Source organism: Phascolarctos cinereus, unplaced genomic scaffold (assembly GCF_003287225.1).
Source record: "Phascolarctos cinereus isolate Bilbo 61053 unplaced genomic scaffold, phaCin_HiC Scaffold_8;HRSCAF=390, whole genome shotgun sequence".
Lineage (NCBI taxonomy): Eukaryota > Metazoa > Chordata > Mammalia > Diprotodontia > Phascolarctidae > Phascolarctos > Phascolarctos cinereus.
The window spans coordinates 50603305-50629244 of NW_027556291.1; the positions used below are offsets into that span (position 1 = coordinate 50603305).

General features: G+C 35.1%; 1 protein-coding gene across 2 annotated transcripts in view; it reads right to left on the reverse strand.

The window, feature by feature from the left end:
• Positions 1-2845: 2845 nt before the first annotated feature.
• STAG2 (STAG2 cohesin complex component) overlaps positions 2846-25940 on the reverse strand; it is a 124448-nt gene continuing 101353 nt past the window's right edge. Inside the window, exons 30-35 of one of the 2 annotated variants that reach the window (XM_020976354.2) lie at positions 24811-25016; positions 21693-21882; positions 21485-21598; positions 16171-16297; positions 11209-11286; positions 2846-4775 (exon numbers count right to left, since the gene is read on the reverse strand). In XM_020976354.2, coding sequence (XP_020832013.1) covers positions 4752-4775; positions 11209-11286; positions 16171-16297; positions 21485-21598; positions 21693-21882; positions 24811-25016 — 739 coding nt within the window. In that variant the 3' untranslated portion in view covers positions 2846-4751. The remainder of the gene's footprint in view (positions 4776-11208; positions 11287-16170; positions 16298-21484; positions 21599-21692; positions 21883-24810; positions 25017-25940) is intronic. The other variant, XM_078147903.1, reaches the window with a different exon arrangement.

Consider the following 25940-nt stretch of genomic DNA (forward strand, 5'->3'; position numbering starts at 1 on the left):
GTAAGCAGAACCAAGAGAACAATTTATACAATAAAAAACTTTTGAAAGACATAAGGACTCTGATCAATACAGTGAACAATCATGATTCCAGAGAACTGACAATCTATGTTACTCACTCTCCTGAAGAGGTGGATTCAAGATATAGAGTAAGATATATATTTTTAGAAATGTTGACAAGTGAAAATTTGATGTATATTTTTGAGGGCTTTTTCTTTTGTAATGGTGGGGATGGGAGAGAAAATAAATGCCTTTTAATTGAAAAACAAAAAGAGGGGGAAAAAAAATCCTAAAGTGGTCCTTCATCTGTTTGAGCAAGGAGTGGCACAGTAGGAGACAGAAATGCCCTTTCATTTCTGGCATGGAATGAGATCATACATATAATCTGGAGGCAGTTACTAAATGCTGAAAACTGAGAAAACATAGCATATCTAGGCACCTCACAGGTATCTAACACTGTTAGGAACTTACCAAAGGGTTCATACATTTGTAAATGGGTCAGCAATCAGGAAACACTTCCCCCCCCGCCAAGGTTCAGTGAAATCTCTTCTCCAAAATATCATTAGATGATCCGCAGTAAGAGAGCTGGCCAAGCCAGATCAGCTAACTGAAGGCCACTATATATGACTACTACAGGTTTTCAGTAGCAGATAACAATGAAGTCTCATAAAATGAAGGAACAAGAAACCATGGATGGATGAGATACCAATCCCTTATGTAAGGAAAAACTACCTGAGAAATAAATAGCCTTTGCTCTCTGATAAAGCCATTTCTTCAAGAAGATATATCTTCATGAAAACCTTTATGTGGAAAGGAGCAAATCCATGTTACATGCACTTTCAGCTCAACCACAAGGGAAAAGTATTCAAAATTACTTGAGGAATAACACCTACTTAAAGATATCAAGAACGGTATTCTCTAAATTACCAGAAAGGGAAAACCTTGGGAAAAGTGAGAGAACAAAGATAATGGTGCAGCAAAATAAATGGGAAGTAAAAATTAACCTAAAATAGGTTTACATTTTAACTGCAAAAAATTTTCATTTCTGCCAAACTAGTATCCTGTGCATAAAAAGGGATCTACAAAATCAAGCTTTTCTATAGGCCATAAAAATCCGTACATTTTTAAAAATCCCATTTCTAAATCTTGTTTCCTTTGTAGGAAGATACTTACACATTTGTCCTAAGATGGCCACAATTTTTATATGAACATTGAAGTCTAACAAGGAGAATACTGGTTTTGAGTTGGAACTTCCCCAAAACCAACTAGAAACCATAAATATGCCTAAATTTGGGCAAGAACAAATTTACAAAAATGAGATATCTTTAAAACATGATGCCATCTAACTCAGTTTAATCAAGACCAAATTGAGATGAGGGAAATGTAACAAATAGCTAAGAATAATTCTTATAAATTATTTTATGTCTTACCATTTTATGTTTGCTGTTTCCAGTACATAACTAACTGCTGTTGAGTAGTCTTACTTTTCAAGAACACCCAGGTTTAGTTTCTCCCCACCACCACCCCCCTTTTTTTTGGGGGGGGGGCGCGCCACACTGTTTGCATGGAAATTTTGTTTTAAAACTTTTGAGATCCTTTGAGGGGCTGGGAGTTTCTTTACTGACAAGAACTGGGTCCAATTCAATTACACAGTTGCATCACTTTTAAAAAATTCACAAGAACCGTTTTCAATTTTGGTTCAATTATTAGATATTTTAAAATAAAATACTCAAGATCAATGCTACTATAAATATCCTTCCCCATCTAGTAGCTCTCATCACTAAAAAGCATTAGAAACAAATGACTAAACAGTTTCTCAGGTAAAAAAAAATGATCCAATCCCCAATAGGCTTTTCAAACTCAATTAACAGACATTTGTTAAGCACTTACTAGGTGCCAGGCACTAGAAGACACAATATGCATTATCTTCTTTATATTCCAAAACTGTACCAAGATCTCTGCTGAAGGCTTCACAGCACACTGAAATTAAGTAATCCCTCCTGGCATCTCTTTCCCAAATTGCCTATATCTCCAAGATTCCCTTGGAATCTTGTCTAAGTCCCAAAACGTAGCTTCCTCCTAGGAAGAACTGTACCTTTTCAATTTTACTCACTCTCTTGGCTTCATTTGAAAGCTCTTCTATTGAATTAAGCTGGGTTGTTCATCCCTCAAATCATGAATCCAACCGGACTCCTTAAAAGGAGCAAAGTTTCTTGACCCTGCCACAAAAAACATACCCCTTTGGTGATATGTATAAAGTGCTTTCAATAATATTTCTTAACGTAATAGTAACAGTTTTGATTTATTTTTAGTATGTTCATCAATGACAAGTTATGATTTACATGTTACCACTTTAGGCTTGCTATCAGTTTAAGGAATCCAACTTCTCATAACTAACTATAACTACATCATTACAACCTAAGTGATCATGTCACACTACGGGTGACTTTCTTTTCATTTGTTAAAAACAAGTTTCATTTTACCCTTGAAGGTTATTCATATCTTCAACACTAACCAGATTAGTTAATGATTTTTAAATCATTTCACAAAGCAGTCATTTTTAACAGCTTTATCCCACATTAGAAGACATTTAAAACAATCATGATTGCATAGCTTGTCTACTTTAAGTTATTAACCCAATTAGTGCTTTATTCACATTAAAAAACTTGTACAATTTGTTACAAATATAAAACAGTGCTGTTTTCCATACATTATATCAACTTTGAAACAAACACTTAAAAGACATGGTAAAAGAATTCCTATAAACATAACATTTCCATCAGGATAAAGCTTACTTTAGCTGCCCTCCCCCCATCCCATGTGATTCAAAAAGAGCAAACATACAACATACTGTAGGTTTATTTTTATTCAAAAAGTTACTGTCTCAAGACATAAATACAAATCAGAAAACAGTACAATTAGGACAATAGAATGTGGAGGACAACAGGTTAAGGTAAATATATAAAACATTTTTAGCTGGTTGAAAACAAAGCTGTAAGAACTGCTTTCACAAAGAAATGTTCCTTTTCAAGAGTGAGAAAAAAAATCAACTTAAGTTTAAAATCATATATACAGTCCTCTCAGCAGCTCTATTAAATGCAGTGGTGTGGAAAACAACATAGGCAGTACTTTCAGACATGAGAATATTTGTTTATGAAAGTGAGTTAGGCAGGTCTGGTTTGGGGCTGGTTAGTAGCCCTATGATTTAGTAAAATATTTAGATTTGATCACAATCCCTTAGATAATCTATGGTTTTTGGCTACCACAGCCCAATGCTTACTTTTGGGAATCTAAAAACAGGAAGCCTTTCTTAAAATTCACCTATCTGGGGATGTTCTTGTATTGCAAGCATAGTAAGGCATGGAATGATTAAAAGAATATAACTCAAGAACTGAGAGACAACTGACAAAAAAATATACATTATGTAATATAAGTTAATATTTTGTTTAAAATGATGTCTAGCTGCCTAAGCCTAGCAAAATGAGTTGATGTCAAAATGGCAGGTCGCCACTTTCTGTTTGATTTGTTTGTGAAAGGACACAAAATGAAGTTTAAAGCTTAGCTTTCAAAGAATATTATGGGTTATGAATTTCTATTATCCCATCTAATTTACATACAGAGGAAATGTACTGTAACCTGTTAGAAGTATCTTTAACCTGAAGACTGCTTGCAAAGACAGATAGATAAAACAATATAAAATACAAATTTAAAAATCATTTTAAAGCATGGAACACTCATGCTTTTCTATTTTTAAACATTGTTAAACTTTCAATATATTTCTGAAACCTCATAATTTTAAGTTGGAATTTAAAAGTAAGAAAAAACTAAACAAACTGCGCAATTATAAAATCAGCACCAATTTATATATATATATAATTTTATTTAAAATTTAGATTCCCTATTCCCACACTCTAATAAGCTGTATAATTTTTGTTTAGAATTTTTCTGCAAACATACTACAATAAGCTTCTTTTATTTGGAGACAAAATACAGTGGCACTACTGGAAGGAATTTCACAACATTACATTTTTTTTCTTAAAGGACAAGCAAACTTTCAGGGGGTGATAATAATGGGCAAGCATGTCTGAGATTGGTTACCTTCTGGCAGTTCACTGCATCTGGATATTTCTGAGAAGGCTAGAGAAGCTTTTGGATTTTAAAAATATCTTAAAATACATTTTAGGTGAAAAAATTGTAAAAGTTCTGCTTCTAAGTTTACTTTTCTCCATGATTACAGTACTTAAAACAAAGCTTCTGTTGATTGAAGTTTTGAGCATTTAAATTTCAAATGTCAAATTCATCTGTTCTACAATCCCAGGATGGGAAAAATAAATCCATCTGTCATTTCAGTTCATGGATGTAAACAAAAATCCAGCAGAGGTCATAATTATTTAGTACACCCAGTAAATAAATGTGAGAGAAAAGGACTCATATCTGTATCAAGTACCTCTCAGATTATGGTTAGATTAAAAACAAGAGGGAATACTTCTTATGATTCAAAATCAACTGATAGCACATAAATAAAATATTTGCTTTCCAACAAAAACTGTAGCTTATCCTCAAATTGTTTACTTGTCCTTTACTTTTCTTTTTTTTTTTCCAGGCAAACAAAACTGCCTCTCACAATGCACTTGATCTTGGTAGGCATGTTTCATTCTCCTTAGAGAAAAATCTGTACAGAATTTCACTGTATCTACTACCCCAACTTTATTGAAAAACTTCCTCTTCCACTTAGAAAATGACTTCACCACAGATTAAAACATTGACACCCCAAGAACCTAATGAGAGAGGAAAAGAGATTGTTAAAAAAAACAAGCATGCATTTGATCACTTTTTCTATATAACTCACAGGAAAAAAGGCTTGCAGTTAGCGTAATGAAGTGTTTATGAAGTCCCACATGAGATGGCCCATCTTTCTTGCTAACTTATTTGAGAATGGCACATTTGTTTCTTACCAAGAATGCAATGATAAAAGCAGGATTTACCTTACATGTACAACCAAGGAAAGAAGACTCAAAAATCTAAGATACCCAAACAAAAGTTAACATTCTGCTTCATGTTCATACAGACTAGTCCAGAAAATAAAAGTGAGGACCCAATTCCCATGTACTTATATTTGACTAGCTGTCCTCAGAAATGGGTACAATTAACTATCAAAGAGCAAGCACATGGCGCACAACAAACAGGAGACTTCCTGACAGAGTTCTTCCCTTATTTTGTGTCATGAAACCATTTGACAGTCTTGTGAAGCCTATGGATTCCTCAGAATAATCTTTGGAAATAATGGAAAGGAAATCCCATATTTCTTAGGGAATCCTATATTAATTTATTTTCCCTTTGTTTTGGAAAAGAATGGTTAATACAAGTACAATGTAATAACTTGTCAGTGTTAGTTGCCAGCTACTAGACAACTAAAGAGAATAGCAGAGGGGCAGGGATACATTCCTTTTAAAGGAAAAGGAAGAGTCTGGGTTTTAGTTAGGTATTTACTAAAAATCTAAGCAGTTATTCTGCCAGTAAAGTTGAAATAAAAGAATCATCTTTTTGGTCCCAAGTAGAAAAATAGGATAAACTTGAATGGGCCAAGATTCATGTCAGGATTTAGGATTACAGCTGACCAGAGAAGCGAAGCACCATCACAATGAAGTCCATTCCATTAAACATTCAAATTGTTTCCCTGCATAAAATGTGTGCTGCTAGAAACATAATATTCTGAGAATAATGAACATACTGACTCCAGACTTGTCTGTAAGAAATTAAAAAGGAAAACTAAATGCTTTGAATTCTGTAAGGGAAGAAAAAAAATACATCATCATCTTGTTCTCTTGGTGTTTGGTTACAGTCTAGATCAGTCAAAAATTAGCTCCAATAACAATGCCAAGAGTACTTAAGTTTTTATATACAGAACATGTATGCAACAATCTTTTGTTGTATTTAACAAACTAATAATAGATCAATCAAGGACTGATTCCATGGACTAGGCCTTCTTTGTAATATAATAGTATTTTGGCAGTACTGCTCTATAGAAATTTTGATGATAAAAGAAAAAGCAGAAATCATTAAGGAACCTTATTCTCAATGTCTCTTTCTTCTTTTAACCCAAAAGCAGGCTTGTTCAAACAAGGATTTATAGCTAAACAATAATGCACACACACGTTTTTTAAAAAAAGTTATCTTGGTGTTATATCTAAGAGGGGCTGACCTGTATGTGGAAGAAAAAGGCAGTATCACAATGGGGTAAAGTAGCATTCCACGCTTCTAGACAGTAGACTGCATACATTTAAAAACAGGACACCTTAAAAATAATCTGCTAGAAAATTTTATATTAGTTGATGTTGGTATTTCATTACAATAGACCTATCTAAGGATTGTTTTAAAATGACCTCAAGGCTGCCTGTGGGAAATGGTGTGATATAGTCAGAAGTATACTGTTTTCAGTTTTATATCACCTTCCAGGCAGGAACTTATTTTTTGGTATTATTTATTGTCTTTAATGCAACTTACAAATCATCCCGAAATTGAATATAAGTATATATGTGGACTTTGGTGCTACCTGGAAATAAGTTAGGACAGTCATCAAATATATGTGACAAAAGAATGGCAATTTGAGGATAAATTTTAAAGTGATCAGCTATTTTCTCTCATTTTCATTAGGAAAGCAAATAACAAATTACTCTGAAGAGAGAATCATGGAATGATAGAGCTATAAAACCTAAGAGATCAAATAGTCCAACCTCCTCATTTACAGACGCGTGTTAGTAAAGATTACAAGCCACCAGTGTAAGCTTTTATTTCATTATGCCAAGCTAATTCCCTCACATACTTTATTAAAACATCGTAGTACTTTATTACATAATATTTGTGTTGCTTTCTAATTGTTTGCTATGTAGATTACAAGTTCCCTGGGAGTAGGGATCAGGTAAAAGAACATAGTACAGTGGAAACTTGACTGATTTGGTAGAATTTAGCTCTGTTACTCTAAAAAATTCCATTATATAAAGATGTCCTTAGTTCCCACTCCTGATTGGTAAATTTATTTCTACAGAGATGTTTAAAAGCAACAGTTCATTGGTGATGACATATTTGATCATTATTAGTGCCTTCTGTACAAATTTTATGCACCTAAGAATTCAAACTTCAATTTTTACATCAGTATTTATATGTGATTTCAGTGGCAGAAGATATAAAAAAATGTTTAAAAAGACTCCTGCGAAAATTTGTTTAAAATATCAAAAAATTTATTTTTTTTAAAAAACCTCAATATTAAGTGGAATGGCTTAATGTTTCATGCTGCATATTTCAAACACTATTTATATCCTTGTCATGCATATTTTTTAAAAAGTCCATCTCTCAAAGTGAGTGATAAAAAGGTCAGGGCAATATAAAAGGACAGAAATTTAAATCGACTTGAAAAGAAAAAAAAAAAGATCCAGTTCTCTACTGCAGCAAAAACTAAAACCAGAAAGAAAGCATTTCATAAATGAGAACTGAAACACAAAACAGATGTTTTGTTTAAAGAAGTTTTCATTATCACTTTTCATTGGTAAAACTTGGGGGGAAATTGTGAAAATGCTACACATGTACTTTGAAATAATCAGGTCAATTTCTTAATTTGAAAAAAAATTTTCAACTGACTCTTTTTAAAGCACCTAACCACATAATGTTAACCTACTGCCATCATGTGGTGATAATGAGGAAACGAAGGTTTAGATTCACAGCATGCAGGAAAGTCAATTGAGATTAACAAAAATCACAAAATAGCAATCACACATGGAATTTGCAACAGGGTCTTTAACAAATAATCTGTGCCTTTAACAGTAGAGTGATGTGCCACAGAGAGCTCTGTAAAAAATAATACAAAGCTGTAAAGTCACAATTTTGTGAACTCCATCTTTCTATACTGACCTACAGTTTTAAACTACTACATTAAAAAAAAATGCTACTCGTTCATTGTATCAAGACTATCCATGGTATTCCACAGGTCAAGGACAATGTTTAGGAAACACAAATTTCCATTAAGGGCATCCTGCCTTTCTCCCAAGATATCATAAAGAAGAAAAAATTTATTGTGATTTTTTTGTGTTAAGAAAATACAAAAAAATCATGTTGGCTTAACACTTTCAGTTTTAATGTCTACTGTGTATCTTTCTAAAATATATTACTGTTTTTCTGTCTTATGACACATAGAATATTGAACACAATTCAATCTATTCTGAGAATTAGTTCCCATTGTCTATAATGTAAAGATTAGGTTGAATAGATACTGAGCTAAAGAGAAATTTTTAAGCCAAGGTCTGGTGAGTTAGTATAAAGAATTTCCTACCAATTATCATTCAAAATTGTTGGTATATACAGCCTTGTAAGACATTACAACCTTACAAACAATGGCTCTCTACATTCTAGGAGGTTAGCCTAAATGACTTCTGAATCTAACTCCAGCTCTAAGATTCCCTCTCAAACTTTAAGGGCTAAAAGAAAATTATACTAAATGAGGATTATAGCTAATTAACATTTTACTAGAAATAAAGTGGATGCTCACTGACTGGGGAGTAGTTAAACAAAATATGGTACAGAAAGTAATGTCATAGTACTATGCTGCAAGAAATGATGAGTATAAAGAACATAGGGAGGCATGGAAAGCCTCACAGTAAAGACATAAGCCCCTCTCCCTCCCTTCTTTGTATAGATTGGGAGTACAAATACTTTCTATTTTGGTTAATTTTGATGAACTGACATTTATCTTTCTTTTTCACTCTTTGTTTTGAGGGATGGCTTTCTGGATAACTGAAGGGGAAAGGATACGGTGACAAATGAAATAATTTTAAAGAAAATCTTAAAATCAAAAAAGAATTCTCCATTTTCTATTAATTCCCAACCATTCCCAAATGTTAAATAATTTAATTTTCATGGAATTTCTTCCAATGGCCTATTACTTTAATATGAGTAAGTATTCAAACTCAAAGCTGCAATACACCATTAGATTCAGTGATTTTGTCCGTGGGTTTTGTTTGTCTGGGTTTTTTTGATGAATTTTTTTTTTAGACAAGAGGAGAACTCATTGAGGGTGATGGGAGACAAAATTATGTATTAGGAAATAACTTGGAAGTAAAAAAAGCAAAAGACCATCAACTAATCAAAAACAAATTTGAAAAAACCTTATTTAGTTTCATGAAGTGAAACCAAAATCATCAAATTGGTCAATATCTGTAAAATGGTTTTACAAATTATAAAACGCTGTATTAACGACAAATAAAAAGATGATAGATTATTAACTGCTTTACTATGTGCTAACAAGCACTGTGTTAAGCACTAGAGATTTTCCCTGCTCTCAGAGCTTATATTCTAATGGGGAAAGACATGACACAAAGGGAAGAGAGAGAGAGAGAGAGAGAGAGAGAGAGAGAGAGAGAGAGAGAGAGAGAGAGAGAGAGAGAGTGTGTGTGTGGTGTGTGTGTGTGTGTGTGTGTGTGTGTGTGGGGGGGGGGGTCATCATGAAAGTTATAGAAAAGGACTCTTGCTTCTGTATCCTAGCAGGTAATAGTTTTATATGAGTAAAATCTCTAAATGTTATCATACCTATGTTTAAGTAACACAAGAACAAACTTCCAAATTAAGAGAGAGACCATGGACTCAACTGTGTGGTAAGCTAGCCATGTGGGCAAACAGCAACAATGGGGATATGATTCTAAGGGGCCTCAATCCAAAGGTCTCTCCTTACAGGGTGTCCCTCTGAAAAATCACCCCTTTGGATTGTAAGCATTGAATTCACTGACAACTCAGCGTGCAAGAAGTTTATGACATTTCTAACCTCTATCTGGAAGTTCTTTGAGGAAGGAGCAATTCCCAATGAAGCCAGACCTGGGTAGGTGGCCCAGGATAGCATAAAAGCATTGGTCACCTAGAGAACCTGCAAGAGTATGCTGAAAGATGAGGCAAAATGGCACCAAGGAGAAATTCTGCTTAGGTTGGCCCTGCTCAATTGGCACTGAAGAGACAGTTACTATGCTGAACCTTTAAAAATTCTACACTACCTTAGAACTTCATTTGAGGTCAGAGAAGATCCTTGCTTCTGACATTTTCCTTCATAAAATTTTAAAATATAAGTAATATCCCTCCCATTCTTTGAGATAAAATGCTCAGGTTAGCCTTCCTTTGCAAGGAAAGATGAACCAAAGGGAAGCATGTCTGGGTTTTCTTCTGAGATAAAGACTCAGCTCCTTGAGAACAAGGGCAAAAAAGCAATTCACAGGCCCATAGGACAAAGCCTTGCATATAGTATATACTTATTGAATGTGTGCTGAGGAAATTAATTTTTTCCTAAGAGCTTCACCATCACCATCATTATCATCATCTTCCTTCTCTTCCTCATCTCTGTGGCCTATAACCTTTCAAATGTTATAAAATAGGTATCCCTCCTTTACTGAAGGGATGGGGGAGAAACATGTTCGTTAACTGTAAAAAGTATAGACTAAAAAAATAGATGAGAGCTCTCAAGAGCCAAACTAAAGATTCAGTTTTAGGGTAAAGAGACACTAAAAAAGATTAGGATCTAGGGTCTGTTTGAATTCCAATTAATACCAGGGAATTTTTTATCTCTTCTCTTACTGTTTTTTACCCATCTATAACAATAAAAACTCTTAGAAAACTGCCCCAAAATACATTCTGGCACGTAAGGGTAGGAGAGTAGTTCAAGAACTATTTCTATTCCATAGTGATCAATGGAAAAGCCAACAGTTCAATCCCTGGAGACCAGGTTACAAAGGCAGTGACTTGGGATCTTGACTAAGACTATAAAGTATACCCAAGGATTTATGTCATTAAAAAGCCCCAAATTACAAAAGCTTCACCACTGAGTTGTTCCATGACCCTCTTCTCCCCAAAAAACCCACTCCAGTGCCTGCTTAGATTAGAATAGGAGAAGATATGTTCCCTAGCATTCCTAGCATTCCAAACCAGAACTCAGAATGCATCTTACCATAGAAATATTGCTATATGTGATAGTTAAGTCTTAACATAAGTACACTTCAGATGTAGAATGAATTAGGCTTTGTCAATTAGTCTGGGAACCTGATCAAAGATAATATGATTTGATGGAACAATATATTCTAAGTGCCAAATAACTCATAAACATGTTGAATGCAGCCCAAATTTTAAGTTGAAAACCACTTATACTTGTGAGTTTGAAATCCTAATGACTTAAATTAGACCTACTGATTCATCCATAATCGAAGCAGGATCAAAGAAATCAGGCTTCAGTTCTGTCCTCTCTCTCCTGTTCTTGGATGGTGGCTTTAAAAAAAAAAGGGAGGGTGTCAAATGAGTGGACATTCACAAACAACTAGATGGTGCCTGAAAAAGTGGTGCTCATATCGTCACTGTCCATGTAACAATGCCTAAGTATTTTGGAACACTAGAAATATATTATACATAAAGACTATTTAAAAGAATAAAAATATAGTTCATTCAAGGAAGGTTTTATAAGAATATAGCTAAAATACATAAATACAACTTTACATTTCAAAATAAACTATCCACAGCAAGAGCATTTTTAAAAATGCTTGAAAATAAAGCCAAGTAAAAATGAACTATACTTGGCCAAAGGAAAACATTTATTTCTGTATCATCTCAGTTTTCTTACTGTCTTGCTTTGACAACTTCAACTAGTAATAATTTAAGTACCTGATAAGTTTGGCAAGGTCCTGGTGTTAAGCCCTAGAAAATGCAAGGATATAAACACCTGGATCTTTATGCTTGAGCAGCTTACAATCTAGGTGAGTAAATAAAACATACTTAAGTCTTGATTTGAATTTCACAGCTAAATGCATATTACAAATAACTAGAACGGCAACAATGAGAAAGTAAAGGGAGACTGATTCAAGAGATACCGTAGAGATGTAAAATTACCAGGATATAGAAAATGAAGCAATATAAGGGTATAAAGGTAAGGGACATAGAGAAGTCAAAGATATTCTACACCAGGGTGACTAGGAGAATCACAATCAAGTTAATGAATAACTATTTAGGAGGAAGAACAGATTTGAGAGGAAAGATGAATTCAGTTTTGCACAAAATAAGCCTGAGAAGCCAGCAGGAATTATAGGGAGAAATAAAAAGCTAGCAGTTGGATATATGGATGTAGAACTTGAAGAGTTAAAGACTAGATTACACACAAAAAAAATTTTTTTTTGAGACAGAAGTGGTTAAAAAATAATGTGAAAAAAATCCAGGAATCAGAGGGGAAGAAATACAGCAGAAAACACTTGTTGGTCAAGATCAAGTAAGGAAGAAAACAGAAATGATATTGCCACATAGACCACCTAGAAAGAAATTGATGAAGAGCTCAGGAAAGATATGTTTGGCATAAAATAATGATGGGCAACTTCAATTATGTGGACATCTGCTAGAGTGTTCACTCTGCCAAAAGCTGGGTAGCTAATAATTTCCTGGCTTGACTCAATGACAATTTCACCCTTCAGAAAGGTAAAGGAACTAATAAGTAAAACTGTTAGAATTTATTCTCACCAATAAAAAGGAATGCTGCAGTTGGTAGAATGGGGGGCACACGGGTAAGGAAGGAGATGAAGAGTACCCATTACATGTAACAGAAAAGGAAAATCAGCCAAAGAGGGATGTGAAGCATAAAAAAAAAGGAAACAATTCTGATCAAGAAGAGATTTTTTTTCTAGAGAAAATGGCACAGGGAATGTCATCAACTTAGATTTTTCATCACAATTTGAAAACTTCTAAAAACTATGTAAAAAGAAATTATGAATTCAATATATTTAAAAGACACATATAGCAGATGAAAATAAAAGCATGGCTCAGTAATGTCATTACAACATAAAGAGCAACAAATGCTTAAAATGAACTGAGGCTGGAAAGGTAAGCTAAAGAGACAACCAAAAATATTTTAAAGATCTATTTGGTAAAAGAAAAGGATCAAAGAAAGGATAAGACTACTGTTTAGAGTGGCATGGGCTTTGGAAAGAAGACAGAACTACTCAATTCACTTTGCTTCGGTTTTCTATTAAAATAATGCAATTTGAACTAAAAGGGTATGGCTAGACTAGCTAGCCTCTATGGCTAGCATAGAGCTGAAGCTTAAGATGGATAGGAGAAAGCCACAGAGAAGCTACCTGTCCTTTATGGGTTCAAAATTACCAGGCCTAGACCAATTACAACCTAGGATACTGAAAGAACTGGCAGATGTTATTCATAAGATCACAGAGGAAAGGTGCCAGAAAAATGGGAAGTGAAAATGTCCTGATTACAAAAAGAATTCACCTGGAGCCTGAAAACTACAAATCAGAAGACTTAGATTCCTCATAAAATTTTAAAATACATACTTATAGAAATGGTCTAAGACTGCTTTTTGTTCTTTGTTCTCGAAGGGGATCATGACACCAGGAAGTTGATGGAATGACTTGCAAGTGAATTGGATTGAAGTGAGGGAGGGCTGTGCAAAGTCACCAGCCTCACTTTCTCCTCTGGAGCCATCTGGATCTAGTGGTCAAATATATATCAAGACGCCTGGAGATGGGCACCATAGAAATGGTTTAGATGAAGAACAAGAAAAGCAACAATTATCAAAGAGCCAGTCTAACTTCATTGAAAACAGGCATACCAGACAAACCACAGCGTCATTTTTTTTTCCCACAGTGTCATTTTTGAAAGAGTTATTAAACTCAAGGGAATGTTGTGTATATAGTTTACCCAGATTTGACAGCCCTACATACTGTTCTTGGAGAAGATAGAAAAATGCTAAGAAATAATGAATTCAGAACTGAATGAACAGTCAGACCCAAAGGGTTAATTAATGGTTCAAAGTCAACTTGCAAGTCATCAGTAGAGTAACCAAAGGAATCTATACTTGACCCTGTGTTCTGTTAACATTTTTTTAATCAATGTCTTGAATACAGATATGTCAAATTTGCACGAAGAGATAACGTACTGTGGGATAGGATGCAGCACAGTAGAATGTAATCCACATCTATTAAGAAGAAAGGATAACTGTAGAAAAGTTAACTTTTATCAGAAGGGAGAGGTATGGCTAAATAGGAGCCCCCAAGCCTTTTCATGAAAGGCAAGCTTATCTTGGAATGCATTCAGCATGGTATCCAGGGCTAGGGAAATGATAGTCCTCTACTGTACTCTGTCCTTGACAGATCACACCATGAATATTGTGTTAGATTGTAGGCTTTTTTTTTTTGGCTTTTTGGTGAGACAATAGGGGTTAAGTGACTTGCCCGGGGTCACACAGCTAGTAAGTGTCAAGTGTCTGAGGCTGAATTTGAATTCAGATCCTCCTGAATCCAGGGCCAGTACTCTATCTACTGAGCCACCTAGCTGCCCCCTCTAAGGCATTTTATTTTAAGGACTCTGATAAGCTGAAAATTATCCAAAGGGAAACAATTAGGATGGTGAAGGGCCTTGAGTTCCTTTCATATGCTTATCAGCTACAGAAACTGAAAATATTTAGCCTAGAGAAATATTTCAGTACTGAAATATCATGCACAATAGGATAGTTATCACACAAAACTGCCAGAGTGAAAAATGCTCACCAAAGAAGGGCTACTAGAACTAAAAGGGATTAGGCTTTTCCTACTAGGCCTCCAGAGCAGGGAGCAGAAGTTAAAAACAAAAGTTAAAAAAAAAAAAAAGAACAACTAGTAGCAATGAGTACAAAGAGACAGAATTAGTATCCTGAAATACAATGGATTGCTTCTTGAGGTAGTGTGCTCCCTTTTACAAGATCTTCAAGCAAAGCCTAAATATTAACTCACTGACAAGTATGATGTAGAGGCACTGGTTCTGGTTTAGTGCCCAAGATGTGAACCAGTGCTGATTCTGGAGAATACTAACATCTGGGAGGTAGGAGGAAGAAGAGGTAGTAAGGAAACACACACAGCACTGTCATAGAGAGAATGGTCGAAGGAGCATGGTCATAGAAACAAAGGGCCAAATTAAAAAGATGTAAGAAGGTAGAGGAGGAAATACATGTGTCCGAAGTAAACTATCAAATGCCACCTAGAAGTCTAGGAAGAGGAAAAGACTCACTGAATTTATTCATTAGTAGGTTATCATTAAACTCTTCTTTCTGAGTTTCAGTGGAGCAGTAAAGACAGGAGCAAGACTGCAAACAACTGAAGATGGGAATAAGAAGTGAAGAACTGGAAACACCAAGTCTGGAAGTAGGATCTTGGCAGCAAAGCGGAGAAAGGAGATGGAAAAAGCAGCCTGAGGGAGTAGAAGAATTGAGAGAAGTTTTCTGTTTTCATTTTAGGATAGGGGAGAAATAAGCAGGTTTGAAGAATGGAAGAATAGCCTATGTATGGGGACAGATGAAAACGTAAAAAAAAGAGGGGCCAAGAGATAAAGAAACTTCACAGAGGTAAAAGGAGGATATGGTATAAAGGCTATATATCTTGAACTTAACCTTGGCACCGAGGAAGGCTAGTTCTTCCTCTGAAAAAGAAAGGAAGACAGAAAAGATAAGTGGCAACACAGAAGTTTCAAGGAGAAGTAAAGCTCACAAACGAGATGGCCTTGACTTCTCTGTAAAATGGGAGTCAAAACTGAGATGACCTAAATCTTCAAATCTTCCTTGAAGACAATAAAATACCCTGCTCTCAAAAGCAGGTATATATGTAAAAACAGTTTCTTTAAAGCATGTCTTTGCTCAATTTTGCCTGAAGTTAAATTAATTCTCTTCTACCAACTGATCTGCAAAGTTCTTAATTTGTCTCAAAATAAGGTAGCACTGAACCAATCATGTATATTTTGATAGCTATTATAATCTAGATAATAATTATATTACATTTTAAAACAAAAACATTTAAATACATATGATTAAATCATATTTAGATATTTAAATTTACTCCAGATATCAGAATACAGGTTAGGCATGCTAAAAAACAAACATAGATGCAAACAGAATACCTGCAAATGAAGGACCTGGAGGCTATCTTGACCTGAGACCTAAAGGAAAATCTTCAGCACTTGACTTATACTTCAGTATGCTTCAATACTCAATGCCTTTTACTAACACTCATGAAAACAGTTAATTGAGGGTGTCCACTGGTACCAACATTTCTTACTAATACTGAAAGCTAAACAACCTTACAACTAAAATTACTGAATCACTATCTTAAAAGAGAGAAAAGAAATCTTTACCAAGTCTATATCCATTGTGTCAAAATCCATCCCTTCGTTAAGATCCTCAATCCTCCCTTCTGAAGACATCATGACATCTTCAACAATTGGTTCTTCATCATCTTCCATTAGGCTGGTACCACGCCGACTAAAGAAAAAAATTTTAAACAGTCAAGATTGGAAGTAAATATTATGAAAGATTATTGGCAGAATAGAAATTGATTAAATTTATTCTAAAAACACAAATGCTCAAATGTCTATAAAGCCTCAAAATTTATGTTTATTTTACTTTGCTCTGAGAAATTTAACTATGACTAAGTTTTGCTATCCTCTAAATGTCAATGAAATAATCTTATGTGAGTATCAAATAACTACCATGTGAAGTTATTTTTGTGATTAGTTAGATAGGCGAATATGTTCGCAAAGTACTTTCCTAACAAGAACAGATGAAAATGAAGTTATGTGACTCATCTACAATCACACAGCTAAGTAAGCACCTGAAGCACTTGAGCAAAGGTCTTTTGACACCAAGTCTAGCACTCCACCCAACTGTACCACGCTGTCTCTCAATCAGTATTAAGGGCTATGTGCCAGGTACTGAATGAAAAGAATGATTCTCAAGAATGACTTCATTTCCAGCTTCCCTAAATAAGAGTCTCCCCAAGACATAAAACCATTGAAGTTCTTTAGAATACAGAGAGCAACTTCTCTCACTGGCAATTTATAGACCTTATATATCTTTTAAGGCTGTGAAATTGAAAATGGAGAAACCTATTGGTAAAAGCTAAACTGAGTATTCTAACCTTAGCTACTTCCAGAGTCAAAACATTCTCATTGTACAAATCATGATATAAATATATCTACCAACTGCCCATGTTAAAAAATGGGCTTCAAACAAGTTATCACAATTACAGAGACTCCATTTTACAAAGAAAAATCTAAGAGCAAGGTAAAGAATTTCCAACTACGGAAATTTATGTAGAAGGAGGATTTTATATTATTTGGTCACAGAGGGCAAAACTAGAAATCAGTTAGTGAAAGTAGCAGCAACGCAGATTTTTAGTCAAAATAAGGCAAGCCTTATCAATTAGCAACCGATTACAGAACCCTGAGAATGTCTAAATTCCTTATCATTTGTTAGAGTTGTCGTAGAAGATGATTCAGATTAAGGGTTGGACTAAATAACACTTAAAAATAACACCAAGATCCCTGATTCTAACTGATACATAGTAGAAAGTAATTTTCTAAAAAGTTGCTTAAAAAAAAGTATCCCTCTCTAGGAACTCACAAACTTAAGCGTGGTTGGAAATTCAAAATCTGAAAACTAGCATTCTAATCTTAAATAGTCATAGAATGAAAGTATGTTCTTTCTAATCATGATATAAAATACATACTTTAAGAACTTTCTGTTGTTTACTGCTCCTTTAAGTGCTTATAAGCAGGTACCAACTATGTTCCCCCTTATTAGAGTCATCAGAGAACTGCCTTTTCTTCCAACTTATTATTTCTCTCCCCCTTCTCTACTCAACTGCTAGAGAAGTACTCTTTAATTCATGCCTAGTACTGGCAGGACTAGAACAACGACAAAGAGGAAGAAAAGACAAAGTCCAACGTATCAGGCTCCACTCCTACTTCTATTCCAGCCCAATATCACTTCAGCCTAAGAGATTCTACAGCCCCAATCACTAGATCAAAGACTTAAAGCTGGAAGGGACGTTAGAGGCCATGTAAACCAACCAACCAATTCACTTGAGGAAACTAAGGTCCAGGGAGGTTAGACTGTTTGTCCAAGATTATGGACAAAGTGAAAGAGCCAGAATTTAAATATTGGTCTTCCAAGGACAAATCTGTACATCCACCAATCACTAGGATATATCACACTCACCTAACACACATAATTAAGAGTCTAGATTCTCCATGAAATGTAAATTATTTTTATTCAATTAGGGAGGGCCCATCTGCCAGTTAAAAGGAGGATAACAGAAGAGATAGAAGGGAACGTTTTTATTTCCTCTATAGTTTCCATTTTATTGCTAGTGCTAAAAAGCAAAAAGGTAAAGGGGGGGGGGCCTTGGAGTCCTTAGGAGAAAACAAATGAGATGAGAAGGAGCTAGAAAGGGGGTAAAGAGAAAAGTGCACAAAGGCTTAATTCTGCAAGAAAACTACAAGGTCCCCTTTCTCTAGCTTCTTACCCATCCCATGCCATTAAACCACATTCCCTACCTCTCCTACCAATAATCCTTTTGCTTGAGGCTTCTCCCGAAAGAGAATAGAACAACCACAAGGGAAGAGAGCTACCACAAGTAAAGTGGAGGCAAGGGAAGCCATATTCCTGTAACTCGGCCAGGGGAGCAAAGGAAAGGGGTGTATGGGGTTGAGTAATTAATGAGCCTGTCAACAAAAATTGGAACACCAAAACCATTTCCCAGAAAAACATTTCTTACATGGACTATGGTACACTATGGATTAGATTTTTATGAGTTAGTCTTAAAAGCTCAGCCACTCTCAATTTTATTTTGCCTTAAAAGAAAATGTATTATGAACTCTAACTAACACAAATAAACTTTTGCAACAATAATTATCAATATTCAAATTTCATCAAGATCCCAGTCAGATTTCTATATCAAATTTTGGAGGGAAAATATCTTTTACTTATGATGAAACGAAATCTTTTACATATAAAGTGAAGACTTTTTTGTAGCTTCTCAATTCATTGCAGTTAGTTGTCTTACATTTATATAATGCAAAAATACTTCACACAAAGCTCTCTTATGTGCCTTATCTATTTGGTCCTATAAATCTAAAATAACTAACTGGGAATTGACACTCAGTATAACTAAACCAATAGTAGGAATACTGAATTGCCTTTCAAGAATTCAAGCAACCTGGACCAAAAGAACTATAGCCATGGCTCCTGAAATAAGTATAGATATGACTGCTAAATCACTGCTATCCAAAAAAAAAAAAATCACTGCTATGCTTGAAAGATCATGGAAAACAGGAGAGGTAGCACAAATATTCTTCTGATTTTCAAAAAAGTTAAGAGAATTATATTTGCATTGTATTTGTATTGTATTTGATTCCTGGGAAAATCCTAAGTTTTATTTTTTTATCTGAATTTAATAAACACCAAATAAAATAAGCACTTCATTACACAAAGAACAGAAATAGAACATTGTAAATGAAGCGGCAAATCTCTACCATGGAAATTTGCTACTCCTATACAATAAAGTAAACATGTAAATTTCAAAGCTGTCCTGTTTGTGTCTCCTTTTAAACTTCCTTCTTTAAGGGGCACTTCGAAAGTGTTTTGATGACCCTCTTTTATTTTTTGGCAACCCATTCAGTAGCCCTCCTTTCCTTTGGGGGTGGAGGAGATGGGGGAATCAAAATCCTTTCAATGAATATGCATAGTGAAGTAAAAGAAAATCCAACTAGGAAAGAGAAGTGGTGATTACAAAGAGCAATATGGCTCTCTCAAGAACAGGCCCTGCCAGAAGACCAACATAATTTTGACTTCTCACAGAATAACTAAACTAGTAAATGAGGAGGACACTATGAATCTAGTTAACTTGGATATTCACAAGGCTTCATCTCATACTATCCTTCCTTATGGAGAACATAAAAGATATGGATTAGATGAAAAATATCATCATATGGATTCAGAACTGGCCGGGTAACCAGTCTCCAAGAGTTGTTTATGATAGGTCTCTAGCTGAGTATCCCACAGATATCAATATCATGAATCAAGGCATAAATGGCATGCTTATCAAATCCGCAGAGCATATGAGCTGGGAGGAATAGCTAATACACTGGATGACAGAATCAGGATCCAAAAGGGTCTTGACTGATCATAATAATATGGTCCCTGTGGTTTCACTGGCATAGGGAAATCCCAGATGAGGAAATAATCCACCAATGTAGGTAGAGAGCATTTTTCTGCACTTATAATAGTACACTTACAATAATGATAATAACATTATCATTAACAGCAACAATGGCTAACATTTATATAGTGCTTACTATGTAGCAGGCACTATGCTAAGCACTTTATAATTATTATTTCATTGGATCCTCAAAACAATGCTGCAAAGTAGGTGCTATTATTGCCAATTTACAAATGAAGAGACTGAGGCAAACAGAGGTTAAGTGACTTGCCCAAGGTCACATGGCAAGTGTCTGAGGCTAAATTTGAATTCAGGTCTTCCTGACTCCAGGCCCAGTGTTGTATCCATTGCGCCATTTAGCTGCCTGGGAAAACTTAATGGATCTCCTAGAGGTTTAGTGAATTGCCCAAGGTGACACTTGAATCTAGGTCTTGTTGGTTCTAAGGCAGTCTTTTAACTAAAGAACAGGATGCTTCTAATAAGGATCTTTTAAGGTTAAATTTAATAAGTGTAAATGTAAAGTTGGCACTTGGGTACAAAAAAAAATCAACTTAAATATAAGATGGAAGAAGGATGGTTAAGACAGCAGTTAATCTGAAGTTTTTTAGTGGACCGCAAGCTCAATGAGTCAGTAGTGTGATGTTAACAGCCAAAAAGCCAGTCTGATTTTGGGCTGCATAGCTTTTAGGAATAAGGGGGTGAGATAGTCCCTTTGTACTGTGCCCTCATAGGACCTTATCTGGACTACTGTGTCCAGTCACCATGGTCTAAGAAGCGTATTTATAAACTGGAGAATATGCAGAGGAGGACAACCATGAAAACTGTCAGGCCATGAGTACATGTCATAAAGACTGGTTGATGGAAGTAGGAATGTTTAACCTACAAAAGAGAACACTAAAAGGGGATCTGAACCTCGCTCTTGTGGAAGAGGGATGCTTGACCTCTAGAGTACAGAACCAGAAGTGAGTAGTGGAAGTTTTTAAAAAAAAGTAATTTAGGCCTGACGTCATGAAAGACTAACAATTAGAGCTGTCAAATAAAGGACAGGATAGCTGGAGAAGTATTGAGTTCCCCATCCTTAGAGATGTTAAGCAGAGGTTAGACAGCTACTTGCCAGGTATATTACAGTGGAAATTCCTCTGGTGTAAGGTTTATACTAAATGGCCACCGAGGTCTGGTCGTTCCCAACTTTCATATTCTTTGGCCCTCATGACAACCTTGTGAAACAGACAAGGCACATATACACATTCTTCAGATGAGTTAACCGAATGAATGTGAACATTTCAAATATAGTAAGTAAATTGAGACTAGATATCCTAATACTCTGATGCTCTTTTCACCACAGCAGGATGACTGCTGAAAGGTTTTAGACCAGGCACAATTTCAAGGATGTTAAAATTGAATTAGAGAAAATCCCAGACTTACAAAAATATGGCCCTCTCACTTACATGGCATGCTGAAGGTTAGTTCGCAGCTTAACATAGCTCATTGCTGCTCTCTCCTGCTGTTGCCTGGCTGCTTCTTCTTGTTGTCTTTGAGCTAACATCCATGTTACCTGCGTGCTTCAAGGAGAATTTTATTCTTCTTTAACTGAACTTTTTTTTTGGTATGTTGTTAATAAATTTAAAGCACAAAAAACGGATCAATTGTACTTACTTGTAGTCAAGTGGTGTAGGATGGTGTTCTGGCTGTATTGGATAGACACCCATGTAGTTCTCCTCTGGTCGTAATCTTTTGGGCTCTCTCATTATAGTTGAAGTCAGCTGTGGTGTCTGCATCATAACGGGGGTGTGCATTGTCTGCTCTCTATTCAACCACATGCTATCACTACTACTACTTTCTTCAGCTGAAATGAAGAAAGTAACATCAACTAAGCATAGTGACCAATACACATCACAAACAGATTTTATAAGATATGACCAAAGGAGCTAGACCTACTCTAGCATTAAAGGTTCATTTTTTAAGTGTCTATATAAGTGTGTGTGTGTGTGTGTGTGTGTGAGTGTGTGTGTGTGTGTGTGTATATACATATGTTCGTACATGCATTAGTTATCTGGTGCCCAACAGATCAGGCATGATGGGAAATGGATAAGGAAACAGACATCTTGCTTTTCAAATTTATATCCCAAGCTCTTGGCATAGTGTCTGGCATGTGGTAAGTGTTTAATAAATGCTTTTCCATTGATTCATTCACTTGTCAACTCAAGCTATCACCATTTCTAGTGAATGTTTCAATCAAGAAGCATTTTCAATACTTTGTCATCAAAATAAGGCCAAAAGAATCAAGAAACTGCTTCAACAAGCAAATATTGCATTTCCTTTTTAAAGGCAAAAAAAGGTATCATCACTTTCGAAGAGAAAATCATTTGCAAATTTTGAGCAAAGTAGTAATGGGGGGAGAGGTGAAGGAGTCTGCAGAAAGTTTGGGGCAAGTATAAATTTAAGTCCTGAAGCATTTAATGATGAAAATGGAAGGGAGATAACAGAAAAACAGAAAATATCTGTCAAAATTTCTATAAAGAATTACTTTTTCATCAACGGTAGTGGAGGTACCACATTTGGACTCTTAACATCACATACTACACTAGAAAGAAGACAAGGCACTTAAAAAAACAAAGAGCAGCTGGACTAGACCAAGTAAATAAAGAGGAGGTCTGTACAGTATGTGATACAATTTTAAGGGCATTGAAAATTCTCATGACATCTGAAAGAAGGGAAGACACTGAATGATAGGGGGAAAAACTGTCTGATCCAACTACCAAAAAAAGTGATCAAGTGAACATCAATAACTACTTTTTCATCTTAAGGAAATCTGAGAATAAGAGAATCCCCGATAACATGAAGGCTGTCATAAAATATATTCAATTTATATATATTCTATTTTATATTCTTCTAATATATTTGTAGTCACATGACTGATAGCTACAGAAAAGACAAAGCACTGTTTGGTGACTATAAAATAAAGTCATTTTTTTAAAATTCAGAAGAACAAAATGTTACCTTGTAGACTTTAATACAACAGAGTATATAGCCCATTCAAGTGCTAAAATGTTATGATTCTATAAAAGACGCCAACAAAAATTACCATGATAATACTCTCATTGTTAGTATTAAGTAAGGCATAAAAGGAGATACCCACGCCATCAGTACATGAAGATTAAATATCTGGCAAGTCAAAAAAAAATCATTTTACATTAAAACAGTTAAAGGATGAGTTATAACAATAATTCCAACACAGGAAGTCCCAAAGAATTAGTAGCGTACACTACCAGAATTTTAAAGAGAACCCAAAATGTTCCTTCTTATGAAAAGCAAGAGACTTTCAATGCACTGTGCTTTGCACTGCAGCACACAAGACAAAAAGAGCGTCTTCCCACGAGCTTACATCTACATCTATGCCTTTATAGATAATGACTTCACCATAGAGAAATGTTCTTGCAAGAGTCAAAAGGAATTAAAGGATCATAATCTTATAGGAGTTAATGAGAGAAGTCCATACATAGGGTGCAGTGCCCACATATTCCTGATCTACGGAAGGTGTATTGTATTTTATTACAATCTTTAACTACAGAAGGAAGAGATTCAGTATAAGGACAGCATCACCCTCAACAGTGTAACCTAATAAGTAGAAATAAGATTCAGAAACTAGATTGTATCTTATTTCTCTTAAATGATAATGAGCACAAAGGATCCATAGAACTAAGCTACAGAAAGAATAGTTTTAAGGGTCGTACCTTACCAAATATTATAAATTCAGAGCAGAAGGAAAAATATTTATAAAATAACCTAACATCCATTGCAGAAAGGCTTTTCTCTCTTAACAAATAATGCTAAATATGTAAAATATGAATGTCTACTATCTGAACCTTAGAATCTGTTTTCTGCTATCAAAATAAAGATAGATTTCAATCAATACCTTGTCTATGACTACATAAAATGAAAACTTCAGGAATGCCATTGACCTAGCCTATTGTAGGCCAACAAACTGTACAGTGCTCTAAGGAGACACTGTTCAGAAATACCAAATGGAAAATAAAATATCAAATGGAAAAACTGGCACAATCAATTGGCTTCCCCAACACAATGCACTGTGAGAGTTAAAAACCATCCTATTGTATGAATACAACATTCCTTCCAAAGTCACAGAGAAATGGGATTTGGATTGTCTAGGTCACTGTTTTTCCATTATCAGAAATAACAGTAACCCATTTTAAAGAGGAGAGGTATACTGAGAGTAAATGAATTATACAGACTCTCAAGCAAGTTGCTAGGAGATCAGTGCCCATTTTTCACTGCTTCATTCCTTTTAAAGAACTATGTTACACTTCATTTTTCTTGTCATTAGTTGCTAGCTGCCAAATCCTGGACAGATGTAATTAACTAGGCAAGCTCTAAAAGTAGGCTTCATCTAAAAAGCAGAAGATGCCTATGGCCTAAACCTCCAAATCACCTGATTCATTCATTTTCCAGTGATAAAAGTAAGCATGATATAGTAAAGAGTAGGGGCAGGACTTGAAGATCTAGGTTAAACTCCTGGCCTGACATTTATTGGTTGTGTGATCCTGGGCAAGTCACTTCACCCATTTGAGGTAATTTTCAAAGAACTATTACAACTTTTCAATGCAAGAGATACTGTAGAACATTAGATTTGTCTAGTTAAAACTGAAATGCACCTTTAATTTAAAAAACTAATATTTTCATATTGAGGCTATAAATGTCTTCACAGATATTAAGAAAGGAAGGAGGAATACTTAATGAAGGAAGGATACTTAACCTTCAGGTAATTTTCGTTTCCCTGTTGCTGGCTTTGATTTTTTATTCCTCACAGTTGATCCCCGACTGCTAATTCCACTGATGACTGACATGGTATCATCATCACCTCCAGCTAATAAAGAATTCCTATAAGACATCAAAGGAAGCCACACATCTTCTCTTCGGAGTGACATCTGAAAGGTCATGAACTTTTCTAGATAAACATACCTTAAAGAGAAGTAACAATGATTACAAATGATTTTCTATTCAATTAAAATACATACCCTATCACATAAAGCTAGTAGCTTAGAAAAAGTCAAGATGAAGAGAGCTTACTAAAGTGGTTGGTACCACACATTTTACTTTTCAACTGTAAAATCTTTATTATAAAATCCTTTCACACATGCACATGTGAAACATACAAACTATGTGAACTCACCAAATACATAATCCTTTTCTAATTTGTTTTTTTCTCCCCCTTAAAAAACTTTCCAGGCAATGTTAATAATTTAGTTTCTTCAATGTTTTGTCATACAAGACATGATCATTCCTCTTAATTGAAAAACTCAAAGGCCAGGTTTCAGTGATTTGGTTCAGTTTAGGGTGTATCAGATACAGCCTATTGTATCCAGTCTTCCAGTGTTGCTAAGATCTCTAAGTTTACTTTAACCACTTTTCTATGTAGGATAGTACAGTACCAAGAAAAAATACTCATCACTTCAACTGTATGAATACTGTAAAGGACTGCTCAGGTCTTCTCTTTCATGTACATAGGAGAAGGGCTCTAAAAGTCATTACTTGAGACTTTAATATGACAGACAATACTGCGTGTTTGATTCTCAGATTAATCTCGGGCTCTCTTTTCCAGGTGTAAGTCACAGAAGATATGGCATCCAGGTTGTCTATAATTAGGGTGTATATAACTGACATAGTCCCTTCCCCCTCCCAAACCAAGGGTGAAGAAAATCCATACAACTGGTACTGTACTTTGAGAATATACTCAAATTTTAAAAGGAAAGGTTGAAACTTTCAAGACTAAATTTACTTGACACTATTTTAATACATCATATGAAGCTAAACTAGAAGCACTCTGAATACCTCTCTCAACATTTTAAACAGGGATACTAAGCAAGCAAATGTTATACTCTTGTT